At 39.8% G+C, this 22266-nt stretch overlaps 1 protein-coding gene across 5 annotated transcripts; it reads right to left on the bottom strand.

The window, feature by feature from the left end:
* On the bottom strand, window positions 1-20322 carry LOC146515331 (neuroplastin-like). 5 transcript variants are annotated; one of them, XR_014874894.1, is made up of 10 exons: window positions 19697-20322; window positions 12203-12556; window positions 10704-10872; window positions 10526-10620; window positions 9663-9784; window positions 7054-7324; window positions 5468-5489; window positions 5316-5393; window positions 2165-2241; window positions 1-1885 (listed from the first exon to the last, which is right to left on the bottom strand). XR_014874894.1 is itself a non-coding variant. In XM_085165001.1 (9 exons), exons 1-8 carry the CDS (start codon window positions 19785-19787, stop codon window positions 2181-2183), a joined length of 1173 nt encoding a protein of 390 aa, XP_085021127.1. In that variant the 5' UTR covers window positions 19788-20317; the 3' UTR covers window positions 1-1885; window positions 2165-2180. The 5 variants fall into 5 exon arrangements, 4 of the variants coding, with proteins under 4 accessions (XP_085021127.1, XP_085021124.1, XP_085021125.1 ...); XM_085165001.1 differs by lacking the exon at window positions 5316-5393 and having other exon boundaries at window positions 5468-5477; window positions 19697-20317; XM_085164998.1 differs by lacking the exon at window positions 5316-5393 and having other exon boundaries at window positions 19697-20315.
* Between the last annotated feature and the right edge of the window lie 1944 nt (window positions 20323-22266).

Raw genomic sequence — 22266 nt, forward strand, 5'->3', positions numbered from 1 at the left:
AAGAAGAAGAAGAAGAAGGAGCAGCAGAAGACAGTGTTTAAGAGGAACAGTTTCAAGTCCAGATATGGACTGATGTGAAAGTAGAGTAATCTTTTTTGGGATTACATACATGTCTGTGACTGCTCTGTTATCTGTTATGTTTGCAGTTTCGTACTATGCAAAGTGTTGAATAAAGTTTAACAGAAAGAAAAGGCTTCAAAGACTAAGGACGTCTCATGTGACTCAGGTTAAATTTGCACATTGATTTTTTATACTAAGCAAAAGAACTGGTATCTAATGTACAACAAGAACACAGATCGGTCTCAGTAAGTGAACTGAGATGTATGTATGCATGCATATTCCAATGATGTGCACTATAATCATGAATGAAAAGCTTTTAATGGCTGACTTGACATGTAGGTTTGCCTGTTTCACTACCTGACAACTTATAAAAAGCTCCTTCCACAGTGGCAGAACTACAAAGTCAAACTATTTGACATTGCACCATAAAACAGAACTCTAAACATCGGGCCCTCTGAATATTTGAATCTGCTGTTTAAAACTCATTTCCTTTCCTTCATTTCAAGACGTGACCTCAGTGGCATCCTCCATTAATCCTAAAAAGAAAGGCAGCTTCATCCCTCGGCTGTCACTCAAAGTCCTTTCACCGTGTACTATTTTCTGTCTTTTCATATCTAATCTGATCCTTGATTTTCACAGCGTAAGACTTAAACGTACCCCCGAACACTTTCCTCGCGGTTTGCAGGTCTTTATTGCTCTGATGTTCATCACTGCATTCCCCACTTCGACCTCCTGAAATCTCACTAGATGGAGCTGTTCTCCACTTTTGAGAGTCCATGTGACTAAGAGTACAACTCTGTGTTTTGCAAAGAAACTGATATACCAGACACGTCAGATTTTTTAAGATATTTATTTTTAAAAATGACTCGGGATCTTGGAAATGCTTCACATGTGTCAGCTCGGACGCGGGCTTTCCTTTCTGCCCCACGTAAGCTGTCGAGAATTCATGCAGCTGTGTTGTGTGCCATCGACGCTCTACGGTGATCCTACTAGATTAAAGCTTTGTCACAGAGAAATCAAAAGCTGCAATGATTTGCAATATACTGATATGGATGATAATTGCATAGGATAATAGCCATGCTGTACAATACACATAATTATAAAATAATACGTTAGAATGATTAGTACAGATTTCCTAAAGTAGGCTTTTATACAGGTTTTTTTTCATACTTTTCAACATTTAAGTGCATCATATAATATGGATAGTCTTTATATTAACGGTGATCTGATACATAGTTATTATGATTTAATACATACAGTACATACATACAGTAGATCTTAATCAAATTTAGAGGGACATTGCAAAGCCCTTAAATGTAATAGATACTGTTGGATAAAATGAACCAATGGTATGCAGCAGGATGATAAAACTGTACACATCTGTCATACCAGATTACGGTGGTATTTTCTTTTGCTGAGTGTCGTTTTTCCTCTAAAACACACAGTACAGATTATTAAAATGAAGCCACTCTCAGAGAAAAAACAAAACAAAACCAAAAAAAAAGCCATTTCTGTAGCAAACAGAAGGTCAACGTCTTGCATGCATTATTTTTAGAAGTAGCAAAAATGTTAAATTAGTGGTTAAGAGCGTGGGGAAAAATAATAAACGTCAACAACCGCATGCAGTCACAATGGTTATAATGTTAACAATTCTATAATGGTTTGGGTACCTCTTGACCTCACACCCTCACACAATAAAATCATAAGGCATGCCTCATTTAATTCCTCCACAACCATACTTTTAATGGCAGATGCGTCCTATAAACAACGGGTATGGAGTCCATTCTTGTTTACCTTCATATGGTCAATACATGTGTAATGAGACCTGCAGAAAAGAAGATTCAGCTTGTTAGCCCAGTGTATATGCGATCTATTAGTATATATGAGTTATCCTGCGTGACAAAAGCATTCAGTTATTGTTTCGTATAGTCAATTTGTATTCTTGGAGGGTCTTTACCTTTTAATATAAAGCACCTTGAGGCAACTGTTGTTCTCATTTGGTTCTATGTAATTACACTTAATTAAATGAAATTAAATCAGTCATCTTGGGTTTGTGGCCACGGGTCTTTATTATCAGGGCTTCTCTTAATAATTTAATACTTACTCAGCAGACAGGCTGCTCAGTTTGTATTCCTCTGACGGAGATTCTTGTCTTTGTGGTTGTTGGTCGAGTTAGTTTTCCTTTACAAAGAAGTAAAACACACAATCAGCTCTCATCTCAAACGAAGCGTAGATGAGGTGTTATCAAGCAGTTCTGTGATCAAATCCCTAAAAAAACCTCCAAAAAACGCCTTGTGGTGTAAATGGCAAATCTCAAATTCAAGGTTATCTTCTCATGCACCTTTATAGTTTATTCAGCGAGGCTGCTGCTTTTTGTCTTAAAACACCTGATTGGACACTTCAAATATCAAACATCAACCGGTCTGGGTGGTGACCCATCATTTTTCATGAAGCTACCTACGCTCACAATGACACAAGATGGCACTCTGGCACAATTCCTTCGTAGGGGGAAAAATATAAATCAGCTCGCTTGATATTTGGTCTCTTGGCAAAAATTGTTTGGACATGATCAAGAAGCTGATCTTGAACAGAGATGAGCCTAATTTAAATAAAGCTTTTGAACACATGTCATACACAGAAACTAGTGATCTCAGTCCTAACAACTGTAAAATGATTGTTGTCGTGTGTGAAATAAAAACAGCTAATGCTCGGCTTTCTGTTTCATGACATAAAATAAACGCTGCAGGCTGCTAATTAACCAATTTTAACATCTGCAAGCTTGTGGTAGAAATTTACCATCATTTTATTTATAGATGAAACTGACTGATGTTGACAGTTGACTGATGCCTTGATGATGGCCTCAGGGTTATTAATGCAACCACTGACGAAAACATCTACTACTACTGTTTGCAGCCATAAACTGTATATCAAAGATGGACATAGCCAGAGGATTGTCATTTAGTCCTTTTGTCATGTCTAGTCTCTAAACTTTTAAGCCTATAGAGATTGAAAATGTGATGTCATTCAGGGGTAAAACCGCAAATAATTCTGGGAACTCGTGGCAAGAGGTACTAGCGCAAGCAGGCTTTCAATTGAAATCAGTTATACAGCGATAAAAAGAAACACAAAAAATGGCAAGAAGCTGTTGTATTATTAACTGCAATAGCCGGTCGGATGACAGCCACGGAAAGCCGACGGGTAAAGAGATCGGTTGTTATCGGATTACGTCGTTGAAGAGAAATTGTTCGAGCCATGTTTCCGAAGTAACAAACAGGCGACGGATGGCCTGGATTGCAGCCATTCAAAGACAAAATATAACGTCCCAGAACACTCCAGCTCACACGTTAGTCTGCTCCAAGCATTTCCACAAAGGTCAGTCTTCTGTTGTAGTTAATACATCATTTTTCATAACATAATTGGTGATATAGGTTACAAGCAAGTCTGGCGCTGAACAGAAATTGTCACACTATGCTCCTTTGTTTATTGTGCATAAATAGTGAATTGTCCTGACACAATATTGTGTTTCACTTCTGTTATTACCATGGTACATTGACAAAAACATATACTTTTATTCACAGGGTAAAACAGATTTTTTGTATCACTAATTGTCCAGTATGATTACAGCATACAATATTATTGTCACTGCTACATTTCTGTAATGCGAACCAGAAATTATTTCCACTACTAATTAATTACCGTTGAGCTCAAAGGTCCTATTAATAAACGGTTAACGAATGTGTATTTATGAAGACGATTTGTGAGACTGGTAAACTTATGATACATACGATGGTCTTTCGTTCTACACGGTGCATTTCAAGGTCCTGTACCCATCCGTCGGTAAACTGTACCTGGGCTTGTTGCAGTGACCTGAAGTTACTAAACTTCATGAGTGTATGCACTCACTCCAAGAACCGTATAATTATAAATATGAGCGTGGTGAAAGTTGGGCAGCACACTAACGTATTTTGTCCACTCTGTGTGCTCGTAAGGGTCTAACCCTTTCACTCCTTTGATTTTTTTCCTCGTATCTTTTCTTTGACTTTTCATCAAGTCTGTCTTTGTACGGACCGGCATTGTTCTCCTTCGTTTTGTACATAACTTTTTTTGGGGGGCAAAGAAAAAGCAAGAATTTATTGGAACCGAAGAATGAACGTTTTGCGGTGCTGCAAATGCTTGCATTTGATGCGGTACTTGGATTGTTTTGCCACGAGTTCCCGGCATGCAATGCGCGAAAGTCACGTGGTCTGTCAATCTCTATATAATGCTGGGATGTCAAACTAATTTTACACCGAGGGCCAAGTTTGGCCCAGTTATGTGGGCCAAATGAGTGAAACTCCAATTTCTGTCAGTCTAAAGACATTTAACTACACATTTAATCCCCAAGATATCTTAATATAATATAAAGAAGTACAATTTCAACAGCACATGTCAGTTTTTTACATTAGAAATGTAAAATTACAGAAAAGTCTTGTAGATCACTGCTTAGCCTTTCCTATATATATTTTGCTGGGTCACTTCTGGCCCCCTAGCATATGTTTGACACCCATGCTATAATGTATTTTATACTAAATGGGACAATAAGTTATAAAATTAACATCACATTTTCTTTAACACGACTTAAAACTAGTGACTGAGCCCATAAACACATGAGGAAAATGTTTACTGAGGTATTAAGTCATGTAAGAAGCATATTAGTTTTTTCTTCTATAGACATTTTGTTGCCCCCTGCTGGCCATTAAAGAGAATGCAGGTATATAGCACTCTCGCATTAGAGTTTTTAGATCTGAGGCTACCTCCATCTTTTACATTCAGTCTTTGACTGCAGCAAGGACAAAACCAGACCCAGGACCAGTTATGTAAATATTTTTTAAACATAATTTTTACCTGCTGAGAGTTTTTTCTGTTCTTGTTTTGTGTGCATTTCAGTGAGCTAAGTTTTTTTCCTCTCAAAAAAGATACTAGGTAACTAAAATTTAGGTTACCAGGACACCTGTCAATAGATTACTGAAGCCAGGAGGGGAAACAGGAAGAACAAAACTATGCCTTAAATCACACATCTGCCTAAAACTATGTTGTAGCGTGTTAAAGAAAGACATTTAATAAAACAATGCATACTGCTTCTCACTGCCAAACATGGGCGGCTTAAGCAGGACTTTCCTAATCCTGACAACTTGTCAGTCACAGCAACAGTGGCCAAACTTGACCTTAAAATACCATCCGGTGATTTATCTGAAATACTAGGACATGATGCTCACCGTTATTTGTGACCCAGTTTTAGGAACTACTTCACAGTGAGCTCTACAGACTGTCTGGAGTAGATACATCATGATAATCTACAACAAAACACACATTACTTTACCAAGCTAAACAGAGATAAGGTGGGAAGAGGTGAAATGTTTATACTTACATTGGTCCAGCTAGATCATCATCTGTGGCAGCAAGAGGAAAATATGGAGAAATGAACACCAAAAAAAAATAAAATAATTGCAAAGAAGCTGCACACGCTGATGAGGTGCTTTGCTTAAAGCTGACATTTAGTGCCCTAAAAATCTCTATGTCTGTGGTTTCAGAGTTCAGACTGTTACCAAATAAAAACAGAAAAAAAAAGCAGAATGAAAATGCAGAATGAAAAGTAGCTCATGAGAACACTCACAAAACACAGAGTGTAATTAAACATCACAATAAAATGCACGAGCAACTGAGAACAACAGGCAGAATTCAAACTGGGGAAAAAAAATACTGTAGTCATGCACAGACAAGCAGCGCTCACAAAGAACATCTGTTCACTCAAGGAGATTAGCGAGAAGCAGGTCCATGAATATCAGCCCTGCGGTGATAACTCAGCGCAGCATTTTCAAACAGTGACGAAACACTTCAAATTCCTTACAGTGCTACATGCCATTTCTCTGCTGCGGTGATTATGTTTATGAGTGTGATGCAAAGACATGGCATAATCATTTTATCAAAACAAATAAAAACCTAAAGTTTGGAACTGAAACGTTTAAAAGTGCTGATTATAATGTGCCGCAGACGGGAGGATGACGAGGCTGAATGCTTATTGAAATTCACGAGGCATGCAAAGTCTCTCACTTACCACAAACACAGTTTACGTTAGGCAATTTGGGAAAAGGGAAGGATGGGAGATATTAAAACAATCTTTTAAAATATATGCAACAAGCGGAGAGAAGAGAAACCAGGTCCGAGAGTTTCAAGTAAAACAATTCACAAAAGCAAGCAATCTGCATCTGTCGTGATTTGCTGCTTAAAGGCTGTACGGATTCTCGTGGTGACTATATCGCTCCCATATTCTGCAATCTATTCTGTTAAAATAATAAACCGTACTGAGAAAACATTCAAGTGCAATGACTGTAGGCGTTAGTGAATACCACCGACAGCTCTTAGGTGTCAGTCATTCCCTCGGTGCTACAGCTAATCAGCAGGTGACAACATCAAAATTCTGTTTGAGAGGAAAAGGTTGCCCAAATACCATTAATGCATAATATATGACGTAGCTAGACTCTCAAATGAAGTGCTCAGCGCTATCAGAAAATCGCAGGATGGCATACCCACATTTCACAGCTAAATTACGAGTATCCTTGTTAAGTTTGCATTAGGGACATTGCATTGAGGACACTACAAGGTCCCTGGAAAGGTATTAATAATTGAAAGCGCCCACCTCCTCAACACTGCAGTATCATATTTCTCATGAATATTAAATCCATGATATTGTCCTGACAAGGTGCAACAGTGTCTGCGTTCTGGGTCAGCCTCGCTGCCTGAATTATTGAATGCGGGCACAGCGATGGGCACAGTGTCAGGCAACTCTGCCGGTGCACCTGGGGAAGAAATGCCTTCAAGCTCACACCAGAGCCTTTTCACACGACAGACCCATTAGGTATTTCATTTGTATGCTGAACGCAGCTAATCTATCCCCAGTTATATTTAAACAATGGACTAATAAAACATTCCTAAGCATCATCAGCGGTGACTCACCGTCTTGTAAATCTTCTGGCTTCTTGCGCTTCTCATAAACAACGATGATGATGACCAGGATGATGATCTCAGCCAAAACCCCCAGGAGAGGCCATAAGGGGGCCAAGTGGCTGCGAACCCTCAGCACAGATTTCTCAGTAGTGTGGCCAATCATGTTGGTGGCGTTGCAGACGTACACCCCTGGATCTTCATTAATGTCCAGATTCAGAATGTGGAGCTCTGTGTAGTTGTCTTTGCTGACGATGTAGATGCGTGTTGAGTTTTCAAAGTCCTACGAAGAGGGAATGAAGAGAATCATCCTGGTGATTTGGCAGTGAGAGTTTTTCTTACATGGACAATTTTTTGTGCCTTAGTTTAGATCATGGGGTATTATAAATTCACCAGACATGTTATTAGGTACACTTGTTCAGCTGCTTATTAACACAAATGTCTAATAAGCCAATCACATTGCAGCAACTCAGTGCATTTAGGCTTGTAGACATGGTCAAAACGACCTGAAGTTCAAATTGAGTATCAGAACAGAAAAGAAAGGTGATTTAAGCCACTTGCATTTCAGAAACTGCTGATTTACTGGGTTTTCCCACACAACCATCTCTGAATCATCTGAAAAGGATGAGCTGCAGTTGTCTGGGTGACAATGCAGTGTTGATGTCAGAGGTCAGAGAAGAATGCCCAGACTGCTTAGAGTTGATAAAAAGTAACTCAGATAACCACTTATTACAATCAAGGTATGCAAAAGAGCATCTCTGAACGCACAGCACGTCCAACCTTGAAGCAGATGGACGACAGCAGCAGAAGATCAGGTGCTGCTTTTTGTCATCTAAGAACAGGAAACGGAGGCTCCAGTTCGCATGGGCTCACCAAAATTGGATGATAGAGGGTTGAAAAAATGTTGCTTGGTCTGATGAGACTAAATGTCTACCTGAATATTTGGATGGTAGGATTTGGCATAAACAACATTAAGGCTTGGGTCCATGCTGCCCTTTATCAACATTTCAGGCTGTTGTGGTGGTCTATGGTGTGGGGGATATTTTCTTGGCCCAGAGCATCACTGACTCACCACCCACCTATGTGAGTATTGTTGCCGATCCACACAGTGTATGCGTCTTCTGATGGCTCCTTACAGCAGGATAATATACCATGTTATAAAGCTAAGATATTTTCAAACTGGTTTCTTGAACATGTCAATGAGTACACTGTTTCTAAAATGACCTACACATTCACCAGATCTCAATCCAATGGAGCACCTTTGAGATGAGGATTGTTTCAAGCACCTTGTTTAATCTATGCTATCACTGATGGGGACGACAAGGAGTACAGAAAACTGACCCAAGGCTTTGTGGACAGGTGCCAGCAGAACTACCTCCAGATCAACACTAGTTAAACCAAGGAGCTGCAGAGTAAAAACATCCATTTTTCTACTTCACTTTGGAGTTCAATAGCGTCTTTTAAATAGATCTTTTACCAATAAAACTTTAACTACAGGGTGGGCCATTTATATGGATACACCGTAATAACATGGGAATGGTTGGTGATATTAAAGTCCTGTTTGTGGCACATTAGTATATGTGAGGGGGCAAGCAGTTTGCTAACTGTAGCATGGGAGATGGGTGGTCTTGTAGGGTGTCTTGCATTGAAATCTGCTGCAATGATCCGGTTACTGCGTTCACCAAATATCAACACAATTTCGATCCGCTCCTCACGTGTTAACCTCTTCGACATGTCAATGGCTGTGAACAAAGAGAAACTTATAAATAACTCATGAAAGAATAAAGTTATGTTGAAACAAAGCACACCACTGTTTTTCTTGTGACATTACCAATAAGTTTGATGTGTCACATGGCCCTCTTCCTATTGAAAAAACAAAAGTTGTATCCAAGATGGCTGACTTCTAAATGGCCACCATGGTCACCACCCATCTGGAGGAGTTTGCCCCCTCACATATACTAATGTGCCACAAACAGGACTTTAATATCACCAACCATTCCCATGTTATTACGCTGTATCCATATAAATGCCCCACCCTGTATATGAATGTAGTTATACTAAAGTAAAAATAAACTCAAAAAAAGAGTATTTTCACTTTTATTTTGAAAGGTTAGCTATTGTTTTTTAATCAACTTTCTATGACCATGGGCTTTTTTTTTTAAAAACATAAAATCAGACTGAAAAACAACAGTCATGCCTGAGTGTGATACTTTTCAGGTGAAACTGTTATATCGGTGGGTGTTGTGTTTATATTTATTCTGGATACGTTTTCATTTTTCCATTTATTGTAGATCAATTAAAGAATCGATCTACAATATTTTCCATTTGTTGTTTCTGTTAATCGTAAATGTTCTTGTTGAGCTTTAATATTTAGAGTAAGTCAAACACATAAAATCCTTACTGTGTTAGACTGCAGCTGTGGGATTTGTGGACCTCTTAACCTTAAGTGTTCTTAATGGTGACCTTCTGCTTAGGTAGCTAGTCTGAATTACTAGCAGGAGATTTACTTTACCACTGAAACCAGTTGCTGTACATATGAGACTTAGAATCTTTTTAAAATCATAAAATCTAAACATCACAAATGATATCTAAGCAGTATCATTTAAATTCATATGACATACCTTGTCGTTCCTGCGCCAGGACCACACAGGGTGAGGATAGCCCACAGACTTACAGTGGAGTATAGCGTGATCGCCCTCGTTCTTATTCTCACTACGTTTGTGGCCTACAATCTCAGGAGCAGCTAAAACACAAAACACATTTGAGAAATTAATTTTTTTAAAATAACAATAATAATATAATTTTTGTTATTTTTCCAAGGTGAAACTGATAGTAATGCTCTCACTGTTCGCTGTATTGTTTTTAACCACATTGCACATTTATGAAGTAATCTGAGTAAAAGCTAAATATAACTTGCACTAAAACAGTCACGAGGTAAATCACACACAGCAGATTGTTTTCTTTTTTAAGAATAAAGCACTGAAGCGCAAAGCAGGGGTCATTCCAATAGTCTTTTTACACTGCAGAGACAAACACTTGTGTGTATGAAAGTGAACTTCAAACATAAAGCATTACATTTAATCTAGCAAGAGTATTTGAGCCAGTGTAACCATAAACTGTGTGCATTACTCAGTATATTATAAAACGGACTGCAATAATAGAAATGCCCCATATAATATCAAGAAAACTGCCCCTGAAATCCAATTTACCTCCATTGCAATGCAACAGCAGAAAAGGCTGACCAGATTTTACATAATCCCTTTCCATCAGACAAACAAGACACCATCTGCTGCCACTGAGCCGGGCACTGGCTTGATGGAGGTGTCAAGGGCACCGGCTGCCCCTGAGCAGCCAGCAGAGCCGTTTGAGATCACAGGTCCTCACATGACAGCGATACAAGTGCTCAAGGCCATTTTTATTGGTGGCATCTCTAATGTGGCCTCAAAATTGCAAAGATGGCTTTAGCTCGCCAGTCAACACCTACATTTAACTTCGATGGTGGCGTTGGCCGAAGGAGTCGTGCTGAAGTTGTAGACACACATGTACACTCCAGCGTCATCTGCTCTTGGTCTTTTCAGCCTGCGGAGCAGAAATACATCTCACGTGAACGCACGCCAGGCTGCTAAACACCTCTTCCTCGCACACTCGTGAAAAAAGCTGACCTGTACTCAGTGTTCTTGCTTGAGTCACGCGTTTCTGGGATCTCCTCGCCGTTCTTCATCCAGAAGCTTTCCTGGACGGTGCTGAGGGGGCTGGTCAGGTTGCACTGCAGTGTGAGGCTTTCTCCTTCCACTGGAAGCGTGACGTGTTCAGAGGCAGCAATGGACGGCTCTGCAAGAGAGGCATAGCTCAGCCACAACAGAAGTAGTGGGTGAAGGCGCGCTGGAAGATGTAGAGTTCAGACACTACAGACGACTGGTCATTTTTCAATAACGCTCAGGAATAGTTTAAAGTGGGAGGAATTATTCTGGGCATCCCAGCCTGCTGAAGTAAAGGTCCATTCACTTTCTGGGTAGCTGGACATGAAATACACCCATTCGAGCGACTACATTACCAAATATAACTTTACAGAACAAAATGCAGCTTTTGGATTACAGGCTAGTCTTTTTAAGAAGCACTTGGTTTAATTATAGCAGGTGGATGTGTTTTGTGTGAGGCATGATGATAAGTATACATCTGTTACAATGCCGGTGGATAAAAGCAGGCTTCACATTACAGTGACTCCAGAACATTTTTATGAGCACACTAATGTTATTTATACCAATTGTTTGCACTTACCACAACTGATTTAGCTTTCCATGAAAATATCCCTCCACTTAATTTAGAGATTCGATTTATTATCTTAAAATGAACCCCTTACAACAATTAAAATCTGCCTCCTCATCCCGTAGAAATGTAACCTGCCGAAGCTGCTCGCTTCAGTTGGCTTTTAAACAATGAAGATCTTAATTGGAGAGTTAGTATTCTGCTTAATCCTGATTATCTATGTCTTGTTTGCACAGTTAGACACCAGTGAAGCTCTTAATCTTTAGTCATGGCCTAAAACACCGTCTGCACACAAAGCACCTGCAGGTTTGTGCTGGCAGGTACTCAGCCCCCCTCCCCACCCCCAAAAAAAAGAAAAAAAAAACTGTATGGAGATTTGGCCCTCATTTTGTCCTTTTATAAGGCAGTCTGCTGAAGAAGATACACGTCTCTAGAAAAAGCACTGTGATTCTGGTGAGCAAACAAGGAACTACTGTTAGCGCTAATATGAGTCAGAAATGAGACGTGCTATCACTCTCCAAATAAAAGATGGCTGTGATGAAGGTGATACCAAATGCCAAATAACAAGCAGGTTACAACAATGAGAGAAAAATCACAATTATAATTAATCATTCTGGGAAATTAGAAGAAAAGAGGAGGAAAGGGAGGAAAAGAAGGAAAAAACTGGGCTCTGTGAGCTCTAGTTTGAAGTAAGAGTTGAGCATTAAAAAAAATAGTACTCAGCTCTGCTTATTAAAGATAACAAGAAGATGAGAGGATGGTGTTTTTTCCTCATTTCTCAGGCCTGTGGGGGAGGGTGGCACCTACTTAGGAAGCTACTGCTCCTCTGGAGAGGTATGATGGAGGCTGAATCACACAGGAACTGGGGGAGGATTGCTCTACACTGACCACTCACTCTGCAGCACTGTTATAGTGGCCTGAGCACGGATCCAGGTGGTGGCTGGATTTTGGTGGAGGTCATTACGCCGTGGGTCATTGCTGGCTCTGCACTCGTATGTCCCAGAATCGTCTAGTGTGAGATGCGATACGCCCAACACGCTCACAGCATTGATGCCGTAGGCGGTGCTGATGGACACCCGCCGCTTCCGGGCACCATCCCACAGCTGCCTGAAAGAGTCGGCTCGGTTGATCTCAGAGTACCACCACTGGATTTCGGGGGTGGGGTTACCTACCACGTCACAGTACAGCTCAAAGGTGTCACCTGTGAGCTTAGTCTCAGAAAGAGGTGATTTCACAAAGCCCGCCGGTGCTGGTGGTGGTTGTTTACGGGGGCAGCGTGTCCAGAGGCAAAACAAAAGAGGAGAAACAGGTGCAGGTGAGAAAATAACAGGTATAAATTAAAACAGGAGCCAGACAAGGGACATGACAAAATGAAAAGAACAGCAACAAATGCAAAATAATGAACAGAACAGACAAATTATGTTAAAATTAGAAATAAATAAATGAATAAATGACAGCTGCTTAACTCCCCAATTAATCTAATCATTTCCTGGTTTATAAAATTTCTAGCCATGTTGATAAATTCAAATTAAAGTTGCAAATATCATCATTTCCCTTCATTAATTAATCTGGCACTCATTAGTTTTTCCCAATTGAAAAGGGACTTGTTATCAGAGGATCCTTGAAGCTAGTCTCACCACTTGTAGCCACCTCAAGGCACAACTTTAATTTCAGTGGTCCCAGGGATGAATAAGGACACCAGTCAAATCTGACTAAAGAAAGGTTCCTGGTTTGTAAGTAATTCTTCTACTACCAACTTTGCTGTTACACAATCACCCCACAGATTTCCGTTAAGCATTATTTTTATCCACAGTGCGCTCTGAATCTAAATCAAAGAAGAAAGAAATTGAGATTTTGGGTTCATCCTATTCTAACTAGAAAGCAACATCAGGAAGTTGGTTTGATCGAGAAGTTGAATCTGTATTACGGTCTCTTTTGTACATATTTCAACAAATCGGTGAAAAATCGAGTTTTTAGTACAAAAAATAAATGCTGAAAATTTCTCCTGCAAAATTTAGCGGTTGGTGTGAACCGCTACAAAAAACATTTTTGCACAAATTTTACACCAAATTTAAAATAATCCTTTTATATATCTCATCTTGGGTCTGTCAGCTCAAGACGTTTTAAGTCCTCTCACCTTAAGCCAACTTCACCATGTTCACAACAAGCACCCACTGTATATATACAGTATATATTACACAAAATATGAAAAAACAAATCAGATGCGACCATTCGCTCTCAAACAGAGCCCAGCGCAATGTGATGGCGTCTGATGCAAAGTAGGGGTGGGGGAAAAAATCGATACTGTGTAGTATCGTGATATTTTGTTTGCTAATAATGTATCGATACAGGGACAGCAAAAATCGATATTTTGTTACAAAAAAAGTTTTTGTGGACTGGAACATACTCTGACTTCAGAGCATGTTGATCAGCTCCTTTTTCTGAGCAAGAATCCTGACATTCCTTCACTGTCCAAATGTGTTTAACCTTTTTTTTGGCAGCAATAAACATGACAGTTTACTTATTTTTAATTTAAGACATGTTTTATTTTAATTAAGTTTAAAACTTTTTTATTTAATGTAAAATTATATTTGGTTTTAATTTACTTTCAAATTCTTCAGTTGCTGAATGGGCTGCATAGTTTTCATAAACTGCATAGTTCAGAATAGCTATAATTCTGTACCAGATGGTTGCATTCAGTTAAGTTGGACTAGACTGTAATACAAACCGTTCAAGTTTGTCAACAATAAAACTGAAATGAGAGAAAGACTGAGTGTGAGACTTTGATATTAGATAAAATGAATATTGATAAAGTTTACCTTTATGTACAGAATCTGAATATCGCAAAATATTTTTAAAAATTGCAATAATATCGTATCGTGCGTTAAGTATTGTGATAATATCGTATCGTGGGATGTATGGTGATTCCCACAAATCAGTTCATTGACAAACAGTTACACCTCTGATGAGCCATCAGTCATCACACTGACAATTTTTGCTCTGGGAAAAAGAGACAACCCCAGATCTGTCTAAACTATTATTGCTGCTATTCCTGGGAAGCTTTAATTCAGTTCTTCTGGGACGGCCCTGCAGGGCTGCTCTCACTTGGTTCTGTGCAATTAATGGCATCATATAAAACTGCGCCTGGCTCGCACAGCGCTCACATCAAGAAGTCCTCCACACGACCTTGTCATTTTCTTGGCTGTATAATAAAAATATCTCAGTGCTCAGAAAATCGTGTTTATGTAATTACTGAATAACAAGGACACTGATACAACAAGCTGTTTATAATTTGACTGGATTGAAATGTCTCCCTTTTAAATGTAAATGCTTTTAATCATGGAGGTGGAAGTTATAAGCACGGTCTATAGGCTCTGCAGAGAGACAAGAGATTTATAGAAGCCTCAGCTCTGGGTCTCTGGGGAGTGTGTGGGCACATGGTGATAGACCCCCTGCGTTTCCATAGAAGCACTCTACGGCAACAAAGTAGGAAGAAGAGACAGCCAATCAGATGAGACAGACCATCACAAGACAGATGATCACCTGGTTTCTGTGTCAAGCTGCTGACATCACAAGACTCTGCTGCACAGCCTGCAACGGGTTCCTGAAGACCAGCCCATATACAGTGTGCACATAAAGATTCCTTCGTACATGCAAACCAGCAAATAACATGACTGAAACCTAAAGCCAGCCCCTCAGCTCTTATTGCAGAAATGCTGAGAGACAGACCCTGTCAACTCCGACAGAGTAGACATGTTAAAAGTGCTGAGCCAGTAGCCACGTCCTCGCACACTACTGTACAGCACATGTCAGAATGACGCCACTCGCGTCAGGAGGATTTCGGTTTAGTTTTGTGTGCGTCTAATGTGTGGAATGTTTTTTTCCATTAGTGAATAATAAGCTAGCTTAATATCTTAAATTAAACATGATGTCCAAAGACAAAGTTCTCACATAGCACTTCAAAGTTTGAATGCAACTTAAGGTCACATTCCTGGTGCAACTCAGCGAGAACGTTCATGACTGACGCGGGCCCGGGATTTCGAGGGGTGGAAAACTATGCTACTCCAGCTGGATTTCAAAATGTGCTTCTTTTCACATGAGCTGGGCGAGGACAGCTCACCAAACTGTGGAGAATTGTAATGTTTGTCCTTTTCATTAAGGCCTAAATTATCTACACAGTCCCTATTTGAGCCACAAATCAAAGCTCCTTCTGTTAGCAATGAATCTTTTTTTACTCACAGTGAGATGTGTTTCCTGTACTGCTGTCACAAAGACTGAGGTTCACTTTTATTTTTTCACCTCCTTTATCCCCTCCAATGATTTTTTTCTTTAATTTGTTACTTTCCACAGTTGCTGCTCCGCTATTTCCATCGCTTAGGGAACGCCACTGATGAATGCCAGGGAAAATAAAATTGCTATCGTCTTCTCATTTTTTAGTGATTTTCCTGGGAGATTTTGTATCTGGTGCAAGACAGAATTACATCATAAACCTTTGATGATGGGAAGCAACCAATCTAAAAACAAATGGTGCTAAACTCAACAGCCATAACATTGTACAAAGAACATTTAGTTCATATTGACATGTTAAAGGAAATAATTTGCCTATTTCGCACTTAAACTTATAAAAACCCAATGCAACATCGTAAAATTGTTCTTGTTGTAGCAAATCACATCACATTTATTATCAAGAGATCTATTCATATATGCTATATCAGCGTGACAGTCCAACAATCTGTTATCGCCATCTAACGTTTTCATTGTCTGTGTTCCCAATTTGCTTCTAAATTCGTTCTGAATTTTAATGTGCATAAAGCATCTGTGTGTGTGTCTTTTGTTCTCTCAATGAAATAATTGTTTGGTCTTTAGATGTCGTGTTTATATTCTTTTTCTGTTAATACTGCAGATCTGTGCATTATTGGTCCTTGTATTTTTTTTTATTTTTGCACTTTTTGACTCGTGTTTTTTTTTGTTGTTGTTGCTGTTGTTGTTATTTTTAAAACCTTTAGCCTTTCAGTTCGGTTTCAGTTCAAGTTCAGGTGTTTATTTTTATTCTTTGCAGCAGTTTTAGTTTCCTCTGTTTTTCCCCATCTGTTCCTCTTTCTTGTCTTTCTACTAGCATCTGTTCCACTGTTTGTTATTGTTGTTAGCCGCTGCATTTACCCTTTGTCTTCTGAGCTGTTCCCTCTTTTGCTTTGAAGGTTACCTTTCTGCCGTGCCTCGCTCTAGTTTTACTTTCGGTTTTTCGGTTTGTAACAAACTGTGTTGATTAGGTTAAGCTGTGTCTCGTTCCTCACCTGTTTCCACCTGCCCATCAGTCCAGTATATAAATAGTCCTAACTTTCTTTTGTCCTTTATCAAAGTGTTTGTTCCTGTCCGGATCCACACTATGACACTGTGTGCCAATTTCAGGTTTATTATTCAAACTGCAAATCCAAGAGCACAAACTGACAGCAGACGACCTCGAATCGTCTGACGAATCCAATTTAAATGTGTCTAAAATGAAGAAATTATGGCCACAGTCCCAGTTTATGTTCCAACACATACTGAAGAAAACAGCAATTACATACATTCACATGCTGGACGGTGTTAACTGCACAGTGAAAATGGTTCTAATATATATGTCTTAAATGTTTTGATATAGTTTAATAAACATTTCGTAGCACTGAAATGCAACATAAGGGAGCTGATGTGTTATAGTAACAATAATTATACTTACATGCAATCAGATTAAACTGAATTTGACAACTGTGTTGTTCAAGCATGTTAATGTTTTATATGCATCGTGGGGCTTCAGAAAACGGCACTACTTCTCTTACATTTCCCTGTAGGGATTGCCTTTGATGTTAGATATAGCAGAAATGCACATTAGAGAGGAAACAATGCATCCATCAAATAATTATCAGAAAAAAAAGAATAAATGTGGGCAATTGTGGTTAGTCGTGATCAGTAATGGTTTATGTCATTTACCAGTCCAAAATACAAACCATTCACTGGTTCCAACCTTTTAATTGCAGGATTTCGCTTTTTTTTCTCTCCTGTGTGCTCCTCAGCTGCTCGGGGTTTAATTTTCATGAGAAACATGTCAGCATCGTCTTATGTTTCGGAAAACTGTGATGAGATTTTTTCCCTTCTTCGTCCATATGTTGACCAAATAATTTCTTAGCCAAGTGAGAGTAATAATCGATGGATTGCTGGGCAATGAAAACAACTGATATTTAATATCCCTGGCAATTATCGTGCTTTATATGCTTTTGTTAATTTGCTCTATTATAATACAATACATTGTTACATCTTTTAGTTTTACATGTTTAAATCGTTTCCTTAAACACAATCATTTTCAGTCTCTGGAAACATCTACAAATGTAATGCAAATTATTTGTAATTTGGCCAATTCATCAGGTACTGAAACAATAAAATCTACAACTCAAACTGAAATAGCTCACAAAATATTATTTTTTTAGCTTCTGAAAATAAAACATTACTTTGTTTTTCAGACTGTTTAAACAGTCTATTATGTTAACTTCTCTTTAGACTCATACGTCCACAGAGAGTAGGGCTGGGAATCACAAGATACGATCTTGATACATTGGAGAAAGAATCATTTATTTCATCTCTGCACTGTTGTGCTACAGATTACTATTGCATTAAATACCAATTCAATGAACTGGCAGTCTGGTTTTTCCCCCATGTGAGTCAGTTTCTTCTCCTTCTTCACTTCATTTAAAACATTAGCTCAAAGAGAAATGAAGAAGTGAGTCTGGTAAATCAAACTGGATTGATCTCTATTTAGAGCAGGGGTGTCGAACTCCAGGCCTCGGTGTCCTGCAGGGTTTAGATAACACCCTGGGTCAACACATCTGAATCAAATGATCAGTTCATTACCAGGCTTCGTAACTTCGTAACTGGAGAACTTTAGGACATGTTGAGGAGGTAATTTAGCCATTTAAATCAGCTGTGTTGGATCAAGGACACATCTAAAACCTGCAGGACACCGACCTTCGAGGCCTGGAGTTCAACACCTGTGATTTAGAGCATCTGTATGTTGTGAAAAAACATTGATATTTGGTGTCTGAGGGGGGATAACGCATCTCGACAGGAAGCAACAAGATATACTGTTATATTAATCGTTTGAGATATAGCTTCACATATAAGCAGCCAAATGGATTCTGGGACGTGACTGGCAGCAGTGTTTGTTAATATTCTGTGTGACCACAATCTGAAGAAAGGAAAAAGAAAAAGAAGAAGAGAGAAAACTACAATATTTAAAAGGCAATAAATAAGATTGATCTCTACCTCCTCCTGTCGGATGTAAAGCCAGTATTTCTAATCAGAAGTCTGAGCTTTGTCAGCTCTGATTGGAGAAGAGATGTTATGAGTGGGCGCACAGTATAGGAGGAGATGTGTAATGCAATCCTACACATGGACCGCTCCTGGGAAGGCCGGAGCTCAATCCATTCTCACTCGTCCGCACACAGAGCTCGCAAAGGGATGCAAGAAGCACTGCACGCTTACAGTATACACAAACAGATAGTGGGCTGAGCGGGGGGTTACACTGCCCTAATCAGTTTGGGGAGGGATGAGGTTTACGAGCCGAGGGTGAATTGGGCAAGTGGAGCTGCGCTGGGAAATCAATGCCATTCTGCAGTGCAGCACGTCTCAGCAAAGAGTTAACAGATTCACTGTTGCAAGAGGACATTAAAGCCATAGTTCCCAGTGCAGCATCTCTGCTCTAAAAATAGGAACATGCAGCAAAATGGACTGATGCTATTTACAGAGCTGGGCTTCTAAGGTCCTACATAATTACACAGGCCTACATGTTACAAGGCTGATGCATACAATTATTTCACTCTGTAGCAGAGGATTTTATTTTTTCAGAATTCCTGATCCCTATCCTGCCATTTCTGAGCAGACCCAAGCGTGACAGCATGTTGACTGGACGCGTGAGAGAGTGTTTGTGTGCTGGCATCACAGGTTTTAAACTTCAGTGTGGCACGAGCCTACCCGTGGACAGAACTTGTCCTTGCTGCCGGAACCGCTCATGTATCGGCTCAGTATTCAGCTCCACACTTCAAAGGACATTTTAGGGACACTGCACAGGCCTCCTTATGGCTCACTACAGCAGTACAGATTGTAGCCCATTAATGATTTATTCACCCTTCTTTTCTAACGCTGGGCCAACAAGACGCCAATCGATCCGCTCTGGTGTGTGTTTCTATCAGAGTAACGTTAAAGGATTATCTAATGAGGCTGGAGGAATCTTGCAGTGATTCATTTAAAGTAACATTTTTTTAATGCATCAAAGTCAGCCAATGCCAGTGCCTCCCTTAAAACCGCATTCTCACCATGATGTGTAACACGCTGCGTTTTTCTATAGGGAGAGCTTTCCTACCGTTCTGAGATGAGACGGACTGCAGCATCAGAGCTCCAAATATCGCCACCGAGAAGATCATGACTGCAGCTCTGCGTTTGCCAGGTATCATCTTCGGAGACGGTGGACGGAAAATGCCGGTAGGAGAGCGCTAAGGTGACCTGCGCCGGTTATGATGGAGCGGGCTGGGTTCGCCGAGGCTCGCACCTCCAGATACTCCCCAGTCGTGTCACGTACAGAGTCAAGCGTCGCTAGGTAGACGAGCGTGAGCCCACAGAGGTGCAGCTGGCTACCTGTGCCGCTCTGCTGACAACCCGGTGCAGATACCGAACCACCTTTTTTTCCTTTTTTTTTTTTCTTAACCACCCGTTACATCTTTAATCCCGCGAGATCTTGGAGGAGCGCAGAGACAAGACGGTGCGTGGCAAAGTGAAGCACAAATCGATTTTGTTGAAATAAGATAATAACCATGGTATTTATATGTATATTGCTAAACCTGTTTTGTACGAAGCCCCTTAAGAATTAGAATATAGTTGCGATTGTTTCTTTCTTGTAGTCAAATTAAGCCGTTGTCGCCTACAGTGTCTGCAAACCAATCAGAAGCGAGTGTTTCTTTGACACTTCATCCTCCAGTAGCTACTCGCTGAGCAGCCGTGTCCTGTGTCAAGCAAGTTCTCACTCGGGCTGACTAAGCCTTGAACCCAACAGCACCTGTGGCTTTACGCAAACTTTTAATCCAATTTCTCTTTGAGCAAATATAGGTTAATGGCAGGCTGACACCTACAGCACAGAAGCACAAGTCACTTGGTCTTCTACATCATGAATTTGGGGCAAAGAGTATGGTGTCTTTTGCGTGCGGAACATTATTTTTGATCCACGCTGACAGCATCACACAGTTGCTGCAGATTTATCACCTGTACATCCATGATGCCAATGTTCCGTAGCACTACACCTCAAAGGTGCGCTGTTGGATTGAGATCTTGTGACTGTGGGCGCCATGTGAGTACAGTTAACTCATTTTCATGTTCAAGAAACCAGTTCGAGGGGATCTGAGCTTCGTGACATGGTGTGTTATCCTACTGGAAGCATCCATTAGAAAATGAGTATTCTGTGGTTTTAAAGGGACGGACAAAGGGATGCAAATACGTCACTTTACCACCAGCAACCGCCTGAACAACTGATACAAGTCAAGAAGAATGAATGCGTTTATGTTGTTAACACTCAATTCTGTCACTACCAGACCAGGCATTATTGTAGTATCAGTTTCCTGTTATCACCTGACAGGAGTGGCATTTGGTGTGGTCTTCTGCTGTTGTAGTCCATCTTCCTTCTCCGTTCTGATGCTCAGTTTGAACTTCAGCAGGTTGTCCTGATCGTGCCTAAATGCACTGAGATGCTGCCATTTGATTGGCTGATCACATATTTGCATTAATGTGAGATTGAACCAGTGTATTGAACAACGTACTAACCAAGAGTTTGTACTCATATCACCATACTTGCATCGTTTGCATAATTATATGTAAGTGAAAAAAAAGCATCTACATATCAAATAAAAAGAAACAATTCAATTCAGTTTTATTTATATCGCAACCAATCACAACAACTGTTGCTAACACTCTATATTGTAAATTAAAGATTTGTTTCACCACTTCTTCAGTCAGTAATTAAATTCCTGTATTAATAAAAGAGAAAAGTAAAACCTAAGAGTTATTTCAGCAGCTTTTCTTTGTGATAATCGCCTTTGGTATTCATGAGGTATGCCTGTTTAGATCAGTACATCTCTTTTTGAATTCATATCTGTCATTTTGCCTTCATCGGCATTTCAGTGTGGGATGAGGAGACAGGAAAAACGGTGCACAGTCCCACATAAAGTGGGTCATCTGGACTCCCAGATATCACAGATGGATAACAGATTTAAAAACCTGAATATATAGGTCAAGAAATACAAGGAACGCACTAGCACAATAATCAGTTTATATCCAGGTTTTCTCAGCCTGCTGTATAAAACTGCTGAGCTGGTTCAGTTGGTTCTGACTTTTAAAAAATGGACGATTTCTCGCAGCGACTTCAAAACAGGGTTCATTGTTGGGGCATAAGTGGCAGGATCATCAGTCAGAAAGCCTGAGTATGAAAATAGTGTGACTCATTTTGGCCAGTAAGTGAAGAGATGACCCAAAAGCAGCATGCAAAGGTAGGCAAAATACAAAACCCAGATAACAGAAAGTTCACAGGAACAGCAGCAAATATACAGGAGGGAAAGTAAACAGACAAAGGTGAGGGCAAAGGCAGGTATTTATATAAACACATAGGCACGGACAACTATCCTTAGACTACACTGATTAACGCGAACACATAAAAAACAACTATAAATTCAAAACAAGAACCAAAACTTATGAAACCCTGGAACCTGTAAGACCGCAACAGTACAATTTGTCAGTCAACTGAGCTGAAAATCTATGGGAGATTTTAGGCTGATGTTATACACAGCACTCTCCACCATCACCATCAAAATACCAAAACAGAAGACATCTGTTAAAATAATAATGTTCCATTCCTCCAGTAAAGTTTCAGACGTCTGGAGAATCACTGCA

Source organism: Neolamprologus multifasciatus, chromosome 7 (genome assembly GCF_963576455.1).
Source record: "Neolamprologus multifasciatus chromosome 7, fNeoMul1.2, whole genome shotgun sequence".
Lineage (NCBI taxonomy): Eukaryota > Metazoa > Chordata > Actinopteri > Cichliformes > Cichlidae > Neolamprologus > Neolamprologus multifasciatus.

What these genes read in the sequence shown, in the direction of transcription:
- LOC146515331 (XM_085164998.1), bottom strand. Translation starts at nt 19,787, where the DNA reads ATGATACCTGGCAAACGCAGAGCTGCAGTCATGATCTTCTCGGTGGCG. An exon ending in CACTATAACAGTGCTGCAGA is followed by an intron (nt 10,873 to 12,202) that starts GTGAGTGGTCAG and finishes CCTCTCTTGCAG; the next exon opens with AGCCGTCCATTGCTGCCTCT. An exon ending in GATGATCTAGCTGGACCAAT is followed by an intron (nt 2,242 to 5,467) that starts GTAAGTATAAAC and finishes TTCTTTGTAAAG; the next exon opens with GAAAACTAACTCGACCAACA.